At 40.2% G+C, this 14,036-nt stretch overlaps 1 protein-coding gene across 1 annotated transcript; it reads right to left on the bottom strand.

Moving 5' to 3' along the window:
* Nucleotides 1-43: 43 nt before the first annotated feature.
* On the bottom strand, nt 44-12,847 carry LOC117902057 (NF-kappa-B inhibitor cactus). The gene is made up of 7 exons (XM_034813129.1): nt 12,615-12,847; nt 10,924-12,014; nt 10,263-10,440; nt 9,969-10,179; nt 1,669-1,757; nt 1,337-1,594; nt 44-292 (listed from the first exon to the last, which is right to left on the bottom strand). The coding sequence occupies exons 2-7, from the start codon at nt 11,769-11,771 to the stop codon at nt 221-223; spliced, it is 1,656 nt and encodes a 551-aa protein (XP_034669020.1). The 5' UTR covers nt 11,772-12,014; nt 12,615-12,847; the 3' UTR covers nt 44-220.
* Nucleotides 12,848-14,036: the final 1,189 nt, after the last annotated feature.

The raw sequence follows: 14,036 nt of genomic DNA, 5'->3' as shown, positions 1-14,036 counted from the left end.
TTCATTCTTTTTGGCAGAACGATTATTGCATACATTTTACTTATTTTTTGGTGGTGCAGAAACAGCGGCAGGGGGCAGGAACAGCAATTGAACCAGTTTGTTAAGTTTTGGAATTCGGGTTGGGTTTTGTTTTGTGTTTTTTTTCTTCGTTAATCGTTTAAGAATATATAGATATTTTTTTAAGGCTAAGTTATGGGGTATGTACAAGTGGTTAGGGCACTCAGGCGACTGTCATGGGATTGCCGCCGCTGTAGCTGACAAAGTAACGAGGATCACCAAAGCGATCGTACATCTGCAAGTACAAAAAATGGGGATTGTTACAATAAAATATGTTTGTTAAGTAAAATATAAATTAACAATACTTTGAGTGACTTTTTGTTAACCATAAAAAATAAAAAACAAAAGCAATATTAACCAACAACAGAAGCAAGAAACAAGAACAAACAATTGAAAAACTATAACTAAAACACTTTTACATACCTTTGCCCCCACACAACATCTTCTTCATAATTTAAAAAATATTCTTTTTTAATTTGGATTTTTTAATTGTTTTTTTTTATGAGTAAAATATTTATTTTTTTTCAGTCAGAACATGAAAACATCAATTAGATTTAGCTAACTTAAGGTCTAGTAGAATTTGTGGTTCCATATTTTTTCATCTGCGTTAAGAGTTAGGGGGTAGTGCATCTATGGGCTACGCACACTCACTCACACATGCACATACAACAATTACAAACACTCAAAAACAGACACACAAGAATACATAGTAGTAGATGTAGATGGATAGATACAGAGAGTTATAGAGCAACGAACATCAAAGAGTTTACATAAAACGACAGCTAATACGAATAATTGTTACAGTGTTAACCACAACTATACATATATTTATGTATAGTTGTTGTAGTTGTGACACGCACTGTGGTTTACGGACATCAATCAGCATACAGTAGTAAAAGTTATTGTATTTTGCAGTGTTTGTTCGTTACTTTGTTGGTTTGAATCTTTATCTTATTTTGCAGTTGTTTTACTCTTCTTTCAATGGGGTTCTACTAAAACATAGATTCCCTGTCCAGCTGAAGGACTTTGCTTGCTGCTTCTCTATTGTTTGCTTTCTTTTTGATTATTTTTTTTGGTTAACAATACATAGATGTGACATTAGTTTATATAGTTTCTTAACAGATTATTTTAACTGAATACCAGTTCAGCGTGAAGGATTTTCCCTTTCGTTTCATATTATTTTTGAACATTTTGGAAGCTGGTGGTGGTCCATTTTTCTTGCTTACGTTCTAGTTTTCTTTTGTTTTTTTTTTCTGTGAATTTATGCTGTCACGCTCACCTTCGTATCGTCTAGATCTTCAATATCGCTACTATCGTAATCACTATCGGGCGGCGTTACGGTTTCGGCGCCACGCTTCTCGAGTATATTTTGCATACGGGATTTGTTCATGATGCACGCAAACTGATAGGCTGTCAGGCCCGAGAAGGTGGCCGTCTCCAGATTCAGCTTCTCGCACTCATCGAGCAGGAAATTGGCCAAATCCTCATTGCAGCCCTCAATGGCAATGTGCAGCGGTGTACGTCCCGATTTACCCTCCTATAAAATGTAACAACAAATCAAAATTAGTTTAAATATTCTACAATCAATTGAGCGTGCTATTTTGGACCTACCCTAGCGTTAATATCAGCTCCATGTGATACCAAAATGCGTAAAATGTCAATGTGACCAGCTTCAGCAGCCAAATGCACGCAGCGTTCACCTGGAATTACAAAAGTAATTGAATATTTTGATTAAAATATTGTTAAAATTGAAAGAAAATTAGCATTTAGTTTTACAAGCTATTTAATTCATTATCCCTCTATAACAGATATATCGCACCACTGTGCAAAAGCTGCATTTATGAATGAAATGTGATCGATCTCCTGCGCTCTCAAAGCTGTGAAGCCGTCAAAAGCTCACTCTCTCTCTGTCTCTTCGAACCGCATTCAGTTGTAAAACAAGTAGCGTTTTATAATACGACTACAAAAATAAAAGCTTCGATTACGACAATAACCAGTGGACGGAAGGGGTTGCCATGTGGGCTGGAGGGTAGGGTATGTATGGGGTGCCAGCCAAGTGGAGGCTTTTGCCATATAAGACAATATGACAACGCGTTCACTTCGCATGTCTCTCACTGTGTGTATACACACTCGTGTGTGTGTGTGTGTGTGTGTGATTGCTTGACGAGTGGAGTGCATGGGTGTGTGCGTTGAAAAACCCAAGAAATTCCCACAATAAAACAGCAGCAATAACACACACAACAGAGCTCAACCTCAACAACAATAACAAAGCCAACAACAAAAGCAAGCAGCAGTAACAGCAACAACAAAAAGTCAAGCAGTTGGCTTTAAAGTTAACAAACCAAAAAACAAACACAAAGTTGAATTTGGATTTCTGCTTCAGCAACAAGTTTGCTCAAGTTCAAATTGGTTTGAACACACCATAGATACGATACACATACTAACATAAATACGTAGCTAAATCTCAAATAATTTAATTGACATTTAAAATTAAAAGAGATCCCAATCCGAATGCTTCTAGTGATTATGATTTTATGAGCACATACATATACGGGTGAGAGGTAGGCAAATATTAATTAAAAGTGTGCCAAGTAAACCATACCATGAACTCTTATTTGCTTTATTTATTTTTCAGAGTCTGTTCTCCAAGACAATTTACACACAAAAAGCCCTAATGCCCTAGCACTATTACTATACAAACGGTATTTCAAGCTTTTCTTTTATCTGATCTCTCTCTACGCTTTTGCTGTTGCTGTCTCCCTTCCACTAGTAACATTCTCAAATTGAGCCGTTTACTTCTCGGCTCTGTGTTGCTGTGCTCTGTGGTCTCTCGTCTCGCATACAGATTATAGATAAAATAAAAAAAAACGTTGAAAACAAAGGCAGATTGTTTAGTTTTTTTTTTTTTGGTGTAGTATTCCATGCCTGGGCATTTTGCTTGATTTTATGGCTTTATGATTAGTTGACGTAGTTTTTTGCTGTTGTTGTTGCTTTTATTTTGTATTTTTTGCGGCTACACGTGCTGTTGATTGACTTTCACACACAAACAGCAGTCGGCACGGCACGGCAATCCCATTTGCATAATACCCCAAGCCAACGCTTTTAGAGGAAGATCTTAGAGAGATTTTCTCAAAGAATTTGTTGTTGCTTATTAACATTTTTGTTTCTAAGCTATGACTATGACTACGACTAGTATTTATGGAAATGTAGTAATGGTCAAAGTTTGAAATGAGTCAGTCGAATCCTAGACGCAATTGTGATACCTTTTGCCTGAACTTCCAGGAAATCAGGAGGTTATCAAATACTAAAAAAAAATAGATCATTGCATATAAAAAACCAGCACTTTTTAACGTTTCAGGTTCCGTTTGGAGAGTGAGAGAAAGAAAGCGGCTGACAGCGGCTCAAGAAAGTCAAAAACTCTACAGTCCAGTTTTTATATTTATTTCGGACTCGTCGGCTACGATGATGGAGGTTTACAAAAGCAACAATTGTGTCACAAGCTTTAAAAATAAACGATGACAACATGAAGATTTTTTCGTGTCTGTTCCAAAGCTCGACTAACTAAATGGAGAAGCAGCCAAGACTAACCGATAGAGAGAGAGGAAGAGACAGAGAAAGACAGAGATGAGGAGGCAGGGCAGTAAAAGACACGGAACAATCCTCAATTGTTGTTGCAAAAGCTCGGCTGGCGAGCAACGTGCCAATCGTTAGCATACGATTAAAGATGGGTAGGCAACTCGTATAAGATAGTTATAAATAGACACCAAAAACAGCTATCATACATTTGTACATATAAAAACATGAAATATGAAACACAAAAGTTTGTTTCAAACTTTGTTTTGGGAATTCCCACCCCGCAAGCCGCTTTGCTGCGTCACAAGACTTTAATCCGCGAGCGTCTCGTCTCAGGTGGTGTTTTTTTTTGGGTGGGAAACTGGAACTGCCTGCCAACAAGTCTGTGAGATATTGAGGCTGACATGTGCAAATAGTAAAGTATAAAGCTAATCGTATTGGTAAGCATTTGCTGAGCCCCCGTTATGAAATCGTATTGGGAACTGCGCAGAATAAAAAAACCCATGGGAAATTCTATTTGTCGAGCACTCGAGCGACAATTGAACACTTTCACATTATGCCTGCCACCCACTTCACCCACTGCCAAGCTGTACCTGTACTGATCGACTATTTACACAGGCGTTGGCCGACGGCGACCTTATGTTAACTGTTATATGCATGTACGAGTATGTGGAGAAAAACCCAAAAACGGCGCAGTTAAAAGTACTCCACAAGTCACCCAAAAAAGTCGTCGCAAAGTTCATAAATTTATTGACAGCTCGCAAATATTAAACACGACGTGTTGCCCCGCTGCTGCTGGCTGTTGTTGTCTTTCGTTTAAATTTAATTAATTGTGCTTATTGTTGAAGCAGGCAGGCAGCAGGCAGATCTCAGAGATGGGATCTGTTTTTTTTTTGTTTTGTTATTTCTACAACGGGTTTTTGGTGCGGTGCGGTGCGTGTTTTTATTTCTTGTGTACCCCGTAGTACCCACCACTCCACTCCGTACGAAAATATTTGTCCTTCAGAGTGCAAGTGTGGGATAACTTGGCGGTTCATTGATTCATAATTATACATTTATGGTATTCAATTTATTCCTAATAAAAGATAACTCAAATATTTATTGGAATGCTTTTTGTTTCAGCGACGACGCAATTAGAAGCTGGAATTCCCATGATCTAACAGCCCTGTCCGTCCTGTTGGAGTGTGTGAAGGCAGGCAACAACCCTGGCAGGATGTGGTATCGATAATTATCGATAAGCATTGGGTATTCCTCCAGCTTTGATAACAATTTGTAAAGTTTTTGCAGCTGTGTTTTGAGTTTTCCCCAAACGCGTGCCAAAGAAGGAAGGTACCAGGCCATTAGGGGAATTACCTGGGGCCACACAAAACCCATAAAATATACAAAAAAGCTGCCTCAGCTGTCCAAACAAAACACAAGTCACACAAAAGCATACAAAATAAATAGAAAGAAAATATTGTATATGGTAAAAGACAATATCAAATTAGCAATTTATTTACTGAAAGACTTCTGGGCGCCATTTGCCTTTTGCCAATCTTTTGTGTCGAAGTCGAACGAACTTTCCCAACGTGAAAATTAAGTGAATTGCAAGTGAAAAACCCCAGAGCCAGACGACCGCCAAATGAAGCGAAACAACAGCCAGCGACGACAACAGCAACAATGACAACAACGACTATAACAAATGACAAACAACGCGCAAAATTTAGCACAATTAAAGCTACGGATTTTCCATTCCATGACGACAACGACTGACTTGGCAATGAAAGTGTTTTGAAAGGCACAGGCACAGGCACCACCACCACAATTCAAGACCCAACCCCCGAGTCGCGACTCAACTCTACTCGATCGGTGGTCCGCGATTCAAAGCCAGTTTCAGTCCCAGTCACAGTCACAGTCCGGGTTATGTCAGCGATCCGCCAGCGCCACATTGTTGACTTTCTTTTGAGCTACATATTCGATCCGAATGCGGAATGCAAATACTTACATACTCCGGGGATCGTCAGCCACGTGTGGCGCGCACAAAAAAAAAACTAAAGAAAAGAAAACACACACAAAACCCAGGTATAATTAAGCCGCAAATGGAGGGGAATTTTGGGGGAAAATCCCCAGTGAGCAACGGAGCCAGAGCCAACGGTTTCCCATACAAGAGGTCAACCGACTCACCCGTATCAGAGTGGCGGCAGCAGTGGGAAAGGAGATCAGCAACGTTTGTAGTGTTTGCGAAGGCTTTTCCAACAGGTAGTCGGTTGTTTTTATTATAACAATAACTAAACTTCCGTTGCTTTCAAGATTTATTTGCATGAGCTCATGCTAAAGAGGGAAAAACGTAAATTTTACTCATTGAATATAAGCACTTTTGCGAGTGTTCATTGAAGATAAAACAGTATAAATAATGAAAGAAAACATTGCCGACAGATTTAACCTTGTACATTGTGGAACTTAACTCTCATAAGACAGCCTTAGGGGTCAGCAAACTTAACGCACAGAGTTCTCTTCAAAGAGTTAAGCGGATAAGGCGGAAATGAGAGGATCAAAACGAAACGATTCATCAATCGAAGCTACCCACGTACTCAAGATCAACAATTGAGACACAGCAGCTGCATAAAAGGCGGGGAGATGCCAGTGCCAGTTCTCCCCTGTCTCTGACTAATTTGTTATTCATTAATGTAATAGTCATTGATTGTTGATTGTCGATGGGTGCCATAGAGAATGTCATAGAATCAAAACTAAGTAAATAATACCCGACACAAAACGGGTTCTTTAGATCGCATCGTGTAAGGGAAATCTCTGGAACTCTCTCTCTCTCTCGTTCCAGTTTCTTGCCGTCTAAGGTTCAAGATTTCATAGTTATGAAATCCCCCCACAATCGATGTTAATTGTTGCACAGTTGTAAACTTCAATCCATCATTAGATGAGTTTCCATTGATATACCTGCGTCAAAGGTTTTATGGGTGGTTTTCCATTTTCAACTTCCGTCAAGTCATGCACTGATAGCGAATTTCCAACTGTCTTTTGTCGTCTACAAAGTATGGTTCAAAGAACAAACGATCGAACGTTGCGAATATTGATCACTTAATGCAGCCCAAACGTACATATGGTATCGTGCCGAAGCCCAAGATGATCGTAAATAAGGAATATTGAAATGGTAAAACCATTTGCCTGATAGCCAGTTATCTTATATTTGTTGTGCGAATGGAAACCATAGCGTCGTACTCGTATAATCGTATAATAAACGACCACCTATGGGGTTTTCCTGGCCGGCGCACTGATAACGACCGGTACGACTGATTTCCACTTACCAAATGTCTGCTGACGATCGAACATCGGCTGGTACACACACAGCTGGACATATCTCGCATTTGCTTTAGGCTTTACCTCTCCGAGCGGACAGCCTTATCAATCGTTAGCCGTCGGGGAAGTACGGAATTTCGGTGCCCAGCAACAGATTTGTACTCTCATTTCAAATCAATGAATGGGAAACAAATTTTTAATGGAATATTTAAAGACAGCCTTCCCAATGCAACATGCCACACATGCGGCACAAATGTTTCAATATTTCCTATAGCTTGGGGGTTCCTTCAGACTCCGAAATTCCCTGTAATGCCACATATGCGATAAGGCAGAGGAAGCCCTGCGAGGCGGCTGTCTAGGTCTTTTCCCTGGGGAAACTCATACTGCAATAAAGTTCCCCAGTGGCGTATTCTGGAAATCCATCCATCGATCCGGGGGATTCGCTTGTTTACACACAGATAAGCCACGAAAAAGGAATCCACACACTACATTAGTACTTGGGCACTTCAAAACGTCACAATTACCAACCAGATAATAAAACTTCTATATGTGCAATTCTCCGCTCTTTTAGATAACGAATCGATTACCCAAAGTGGGGAAATTCTGTAGTGGAGTGTACCTGGCACCACAGCTTAAAGCTCTCCCACTATTTATAGTGCCCAAGTCCTATGGGGATTCCGATTGCGTGAGGTTATTTATAATCAAAATCCATTTCCATTTCCATTTCCCCGTTGCGTGCCTGCGAGTGCGTAGCGTTAATAAAAGGCAACCAAAATGGATAATTATAATGCCCGTAATTACAAAAATACTTGGGATTTCCCCACAAGAAAGTCATCAAACGTTGACTTTGAGTTGAGGCTAGAGGAGGTCAAATGGGACCTTCATTGATAACGAACCTTACCCAATTTCATCCACACCGAAGCGTATTTTTCTTCTTTTTGTTTTCTTATCGATCGAATACTCCTGCACTGTCATAGACTTTTTCATTGGACTCTTTTTGGCTCTGTCTGTTGCCGTATTTGGCCATGAGCCAACCCAGGCAAACCCAACAAATGTTTCGCACTATTTTTAACACCATTTTCCCACATTTTAAATTGGAAAGGAATTTAGCTAAAAGCCCTTTAAATGGGGTGGGATTTAATACTAAATTTAGTCATGCTATTAATATCAGTTGGAAATTCTTTAGAGTACGTCAGCATTTTAGGCATTTTGTTTACTTCTTAAAGGGTTTCCAGGAAACAAAGTCCACTTGGACACATCTTTGTCAAAACAAAACACAGGAAATGTTGTTATTGAAATGATGAAATGATTCCTAAATTCATGGAAATGAAAGGATTATATTTTGACAGGGTTGCTGGCGCCACTGGAAACGCATTGAACTTTGATATCTGCGATATTTTGTGTTCACATTTTGTTTGTATATTCCCTAAGGTCTGACGTCAATTGGCACGATAGGGAGAGGAAGGCCGTTGTACATTTATTTGAGTAATCTGTTTACAGAACTTCTGCCAGTATTTCGAACAATTTGAATTGCGTTCAAATCAAAATCAGTTTTGTGTGTAGACTGGTGATCGGGAAAACCCAGAAATTACAAAAGAGAAATACTCAGGCAGCGTCTGCTCGTCTCGGAGTCGTCTCTCCCTCTCTCCTCTGTTCGTTTTTGCTTTTTAATAGTTTCTGTCGGCTATGTCTGCTGACGGCAGCCTGCTGCTGTTGGCTAGCCAAAATACATTATATTCAGTCTTCGAAATGGTTATATATATGGCATAAATAGACACACAAATACATATGCACTGCATATGAAGAGCAGCTGTTTTTGGTGCTCCCAAATAACCGGTTGCTGCTGGCTAAAGGCTGACAAAAATTATATCTACATATGTTTGTTCACCAAAATGTTTGCCACTCACGAACTCGAACTCATTTGGCACTACTCTTTTTGTTGGGTTTTATTTTTGGGCAAGGTTATAGCCACAGCAAAACAGAAATGTAAGAGAGAAATCGATTAAACAAACGAAAGGTTAAAAGCAAATAACTTGGCAGCAAGAGTACCTTCTGACACAAGTTTATTAACCTCTTTTTGTGGCTAGAGCGAGACAAAGACTTTTACTTTTATTGGTTTGTATTTAAGCTAAAAATAGTAACCAAAATTTGCTTTAAAATGATAGAGAATCTTCACTACAAATATTTGTATTGGCTTTTCATTTTCCAGTTCCATTTTTCTCTGAGCTTAAGCAATGATTTTCTATAAATAAAGTACATGCATATATGGTTAACCATTCTCATGCCTCCCACACACATATTTCCACCTCATGCAAATCAATAATTCGATTTCTGTTCAAAATCAAATAAGGAAACGAAACAAATGTTAATGATGGGCCGCCACGCCTGCTCCCAAATGCCTGACAAAATTATTTCCTTGACGCAAAATGCATGCAAAATAAAGTACAGAATGAGAAACTTCAAGTAATTCAATAAATAAACATGTTTCATTTGCTTAACTAATTAAAGTAAATTTTGGAAAAGAATTTCTTATATAAGAGAATCTGCTGTCTATCCTTCCTTTCGTTTTTCTTGTACAATTTGCTTTTATAGTATTTTTTTTGCTGACGTCTGAGAACCTGGGAAATGTTTGCTTTTCGTTTATTTTTGTTAATCAATAACGGAAAAAGGCCAACAGCAGGAGGGGGAGGTGGCGGAAGGTTTTAACGATGGAAAAGCGTGGAAAATGCTCAGGCGGAGGAGAGGCCACAATGTATTTTTGGCATCTGTTCAAAGGCTATAACCAGATATTCGTGTGTGTGTTTGCATGTACGCAAATACACATTCCCCCGAATGGTGTAGATATATTCTACGAACAGACGACAGACATTGTCTCGCACTGTGGCTAGCCGATGTCGGGACAGAAACATTCTAGTATACATATAGAAATAATATGTACACCATTTTGGCACAGATTCATGCAAATTTTTAGTGAAAATGTGCCCCAAAAATAAACCATTTACCATATAGAAATGTGTACATATAGAAGCATATCTGAGGGCACTTACCATCGTAGTTGCGTATCTCCAGATCGGCGGGTAGACGGGCATAGCTGAGGGAGCTAACAGCCTTGTCATTCGAACGATGTCCGTACTGGCGGTGCGCCTCATGGATCTCCGTGGCACCAAACTTCTCCGTCAAGGCACGAACACATTGCTTCTCACCGGCAATGCAAGATAGATGCAGCGCCGTATTGCCATGACGATCACGAACTGTGGGCTGTTTAAGGATATTATAAGAATTGTTTAAATGATGGAACTTTGCTCTCTCTTTAATTAACGATTGATCAGATTAATATTTACCTCAGCTCCAGCTAGTAGCAGCATTCTCATGATATTCGGTTGGGCTGTTAGGGCAGCCAAATGCAGTGGGGTCTGCGCCACATCGTTTTGGATATTGAGCAGACATGGATGCGGGGCCATGCGTATGAGGGCAGCCACCACATCCACATAGCCCGATATGCAAGCCAAATGTAGAGGTCTGCAAGACAGAGTGCGAAAATACGATCAGACAGAGTTTATTTACCTTTTGTTTTCTTTTCTTTCCCTTTTCGCTACCTGAGGTCGACCCTCCCTCCCTTTTGTTTCCTTCCGTTCCGTTCAGTAATTTCTTTTTGGCTTTCATTCGAACACTTGTTGTCTGGTCATGTCGCCGTGTGTGTGTGTGTAAAAACCCAGAAAAAGGCAAGGAAAGAAACACTTGCCCAAAAACCTGTTTTTGCAGTCGGCTGTTGCTGTGGCTGATGATGATGATACCTGCCCACATACCAGGAAAACCCCCGAATCAGTCACACACATGTGTCAGTCCGTTCGCATTTGAAGTCGCGTTTCTCCCCAGTCGCAGTCGCAGTCCCAGTGTCTTTCTCATTGTCTTTCATGTGATTCATGAAACTCTCCCCCACAGTTGGTGGTCAAGACAGCCTCGATGCGTTTTTTGCGGGAAATTCTCAACGGAAATACTTACGTGTCGCCGTCGTCATTCTGCTGATAGAACTGCTCCCAGGCGTTTATGATATTGATGCTGCTATTATTCAGATTAGCCGATCCAGAGGCAGATGCTGTGGATGCTGCATTTGTGGGCTTGATATCGCTGCTGGTGGCCGGGGTGGCTTTGCTGCGACCCGAAATGGAGGTGCTGTTGTTGATGGTGCTGGTACCCAGATTGTTGAGGACCTCGCCACGTCCGGCCAGATTGCTTTGGACTGTCCATTGTGGTATGCCGGCATCTGTGTTGTGTTTGAGGCGCATTTGTTCAGTGGCGGCCGGCTGTTGCTTGACGCCAGCCTGGGAGGATGTTGGATTCTGGTGCTCCTGCTCGTCGTTGTTGTCCTCCTCCTCCTCCTCGGTCTCGTCCTCGTCAATGCAGCCCGAATCGAGGACCACGGAAGAGATTTGCTTGTGATCGGGAGCGTGACTGGTTTGCTGCGGCGGTGGCTCAACGGCGGGTGCGGGCTTCGGCTCGGTGTCGTGCTCGCTGATAATCTCCTCGCTAAAGATCTGCGATGATTGCGGTCCAGATATAAAACCAGAATCACTTGTTTCGCTTTGGGCTGCAAATTCTTTTTGCTTGTTAATGGCGTTGTCGTTGTCGTTGTCGCCCCTTTGTTCCGACTTCTCGTTGATTTTGCCGCCAAATGAGGATTTTGGATGTTTACTGTTATCAAATGAGTTGGGTTTGTTAGCGTTCCGCTGCTCAACACTGGAAGCAGCGCCAGCACATGCACACTCCTCTGCACTGGCCTCCTCCTTGCTATTATCACTTGTTGCTGCTGCGGCTGTTGCTTTTGCTGCCTCTGTTGTTTGGTTCCACATTTTCGAGCTTTCTAGGGCTTTGCTTTACTTAATTTTCTTTGCCTTTGCTTTCAGCGCTGCTCGGCTCTGCTCTCGTTGCGGTTCTGGTTTTGCTTCTGCGGGTTTCTATTCTGCGCGGCACGAGTATGTACTTGTACTTGTTGCGTTGCCCGTTGTTGTTTCTTGAATGTTTCACTATCCGTCACTCGAGTGTCGTTTTATTCAAAGTTTTTTTAGGTGGGGGTTTTCTGTTGTTTAGTTCTTCTGCAAAATAATTAGTTTGGGTTTGAGTTGTGGAAATGTACTAAGTTGAACTTTGCTTTTGAGCTCCGTTTTAATCGCAAGCTCTCTCTCTTCAGTCTCTCGCTGCCACACACACACTGGCAAAAGTTGACACTCTCGCAAGCTCACGTAACTGCGCTTTCGAGCTTTAATGTGCCATGGGTGCGAGTGAAACAAACGTAGATGGGGGGCGCAAGTGAAAACGCAATAACAGCAATTTGTAGATTAAAGCAATTTATAAATTATACATGTGTATTGCTAACAACAAATATGAACAACAAAAAAAACAATCGATTCATTGGGAAACTATTCCATTCCGTCTTGGGTACACATATTTATGTTTCCATTTTGCGCCACATCCATCTGCTTTTGCTTCGCACGCACTCACACACAGACACCTCTGGAGATATTTTATCTTCGCACAGCCTCTCTCTTTATCTTCCGCCTCTTTTGATATCCTATTCTTTGTTTTTCATTTGCATTCACACATTCTAAGGTACTTCATTTCAAAATGGCAGCTTGAAAACTTTAATTTTTCTTTATAAATTCCACCATGTGTACATTTTTCGGCCACTCCACTACCTTGCAGCTGAATTGCTGTTCCACTTTGATTTTCACACGATTAGCTGCGTTTAGCTTGGATTATAGAAGTAAAATGCAAAGATGTTGCTACTTCAGCGCGTTTTATACAAATTACGTGATTATTACTGTCTCGTTGAACAAATTTTGCAGAATTGTTTCCTGCATGCGACCGCGATTCGTATCGTTGCATCCGCCCAGTTTTTTTTAATGTTTTGTTTAATATTAATAAGTGTGCAGTGTGACCGCTGAATTTTCGATCAAATATACCGCACAACCTCAAAAATTTACCGCAATATACCTAATCCTTTAAAAATATACCGTAAATATACCGCAGTCTTTAGTAATATTCCTCGATTTTTATGTTCTACTTGATAATACCAGCTTGTTAAGACTTTTAACACTGAAACAATAGTTTAATCCGTTAGAAGAATCAATTTGACGTATTTTAAATACTAATTGTTATTGGTTTATATACCTTATGACCTTATATTTTAAACAAACAAACATTCAAACATTCAAGTTACCCCATCTGGAAGCAAGAAAGCTTTGTATACAGTATGTTAGTGTATTTAACATGTAGAGACACATGTATGTTAATTGAAATCATACAAATTTTTGAAAAATAGCGCGCGCAACCAAAGAGATTAGAAATTCTATTCTTTTTTCTGAAAGGGAGAGGGAACGGGAACCTAAGTAAATATTAGAATGAGCTCGGAGTGGTTTGGTTTCTTATTGAATCCGTTCAAAAACAATTTTTAATATTCGCCCTAAGAAATCTGAACTGGGACTCTGACAGACTCCATACCGATATACTTGGCTCGGCATGGCCTTATCTATTATCAATTATCAATATGCCGTGTCCTGCTCTGCCGCGGCGCTGCCGCTCACGTACACGCGTATTACAGTGATTCGTACCAACACCAATGCATCGCAATATTCCGTTTCGCCATTAATTAAAACTAAATAAATACATATGTAAATACTACAACCATATATTGTCTATAGTCTATTGATATATTTTATTTTTTATATTTAGTTGTTCACATTAGTTGGTCAAGCTCCCTTCGCACAGGAAGAGTTCTTTCAAAACACCCTTAACAATTGTCCTGTGATATCGATATACATATCGAAAATAAATAAATGTGATGGTCCGTTTTCTATCGAATAGTCTCTTGTATTGGGTGATTGTCGTATGAAGATATCGAATATATGCGAAAGTCAGGCAGCCTCCGATATATTTAGCCATGGGGTGTCTTTTTTCTCTGCATTTTCGCAGCGGGCATTTTAAAAACAGGGTAAGGAATGATTTAATCTAATTTTATAGACTTGGTTTTGTAGAATTAGTAGGTATGCAGAGAATTCTCTTTACGTCCAAAACCCAAAAATAAAGTTAAGGAAAGGGTATATTGAGTGTGTTTGCAA

This window comes from Drosophila subobscura, chromosome U, assembly GCF_008121235.1.
Source record: "Drosophila subobscura isolate 14011-0131.10 chromosome U, UCBerk_Dsub_1.0, whole genome shotgun sequence".
Taxonomy (NCBI): Eukaryota; Metazoa; Arthropoda; class Insecta; order Diptera; family Drosophilidae; genus Drosophila; species Drosophila subobscura.
The sequence above is the reverse complement of the archived record's forward strand: the minus strand, read 5'-3'. Positions and strand labels throughout refer to the sequence as shown.

Coding starts and splice junctions, on each gene's coding strand:
- LOC117902057 (XM_034813129.1), bottom strand. CDS start 11,771: ATGTGGAACCAAACAACAGAGGCAGCAAAAGCAACAGCCGCAGCAGCA. Junction 10,180..10,262: donor TGCTACTAGCTGGAGCTGAG/GTAAATATTAAT, acceptor ATCCTTAAACAG/CCCACAGTTCGTGATCGTCA. Junction 293..1,336: donor AAGATCTAGACGATACGAAG/GTGAGCGTGACA, acceptor TTGTACTTGCAG/ATGTACGATCGCTTTGGTGA.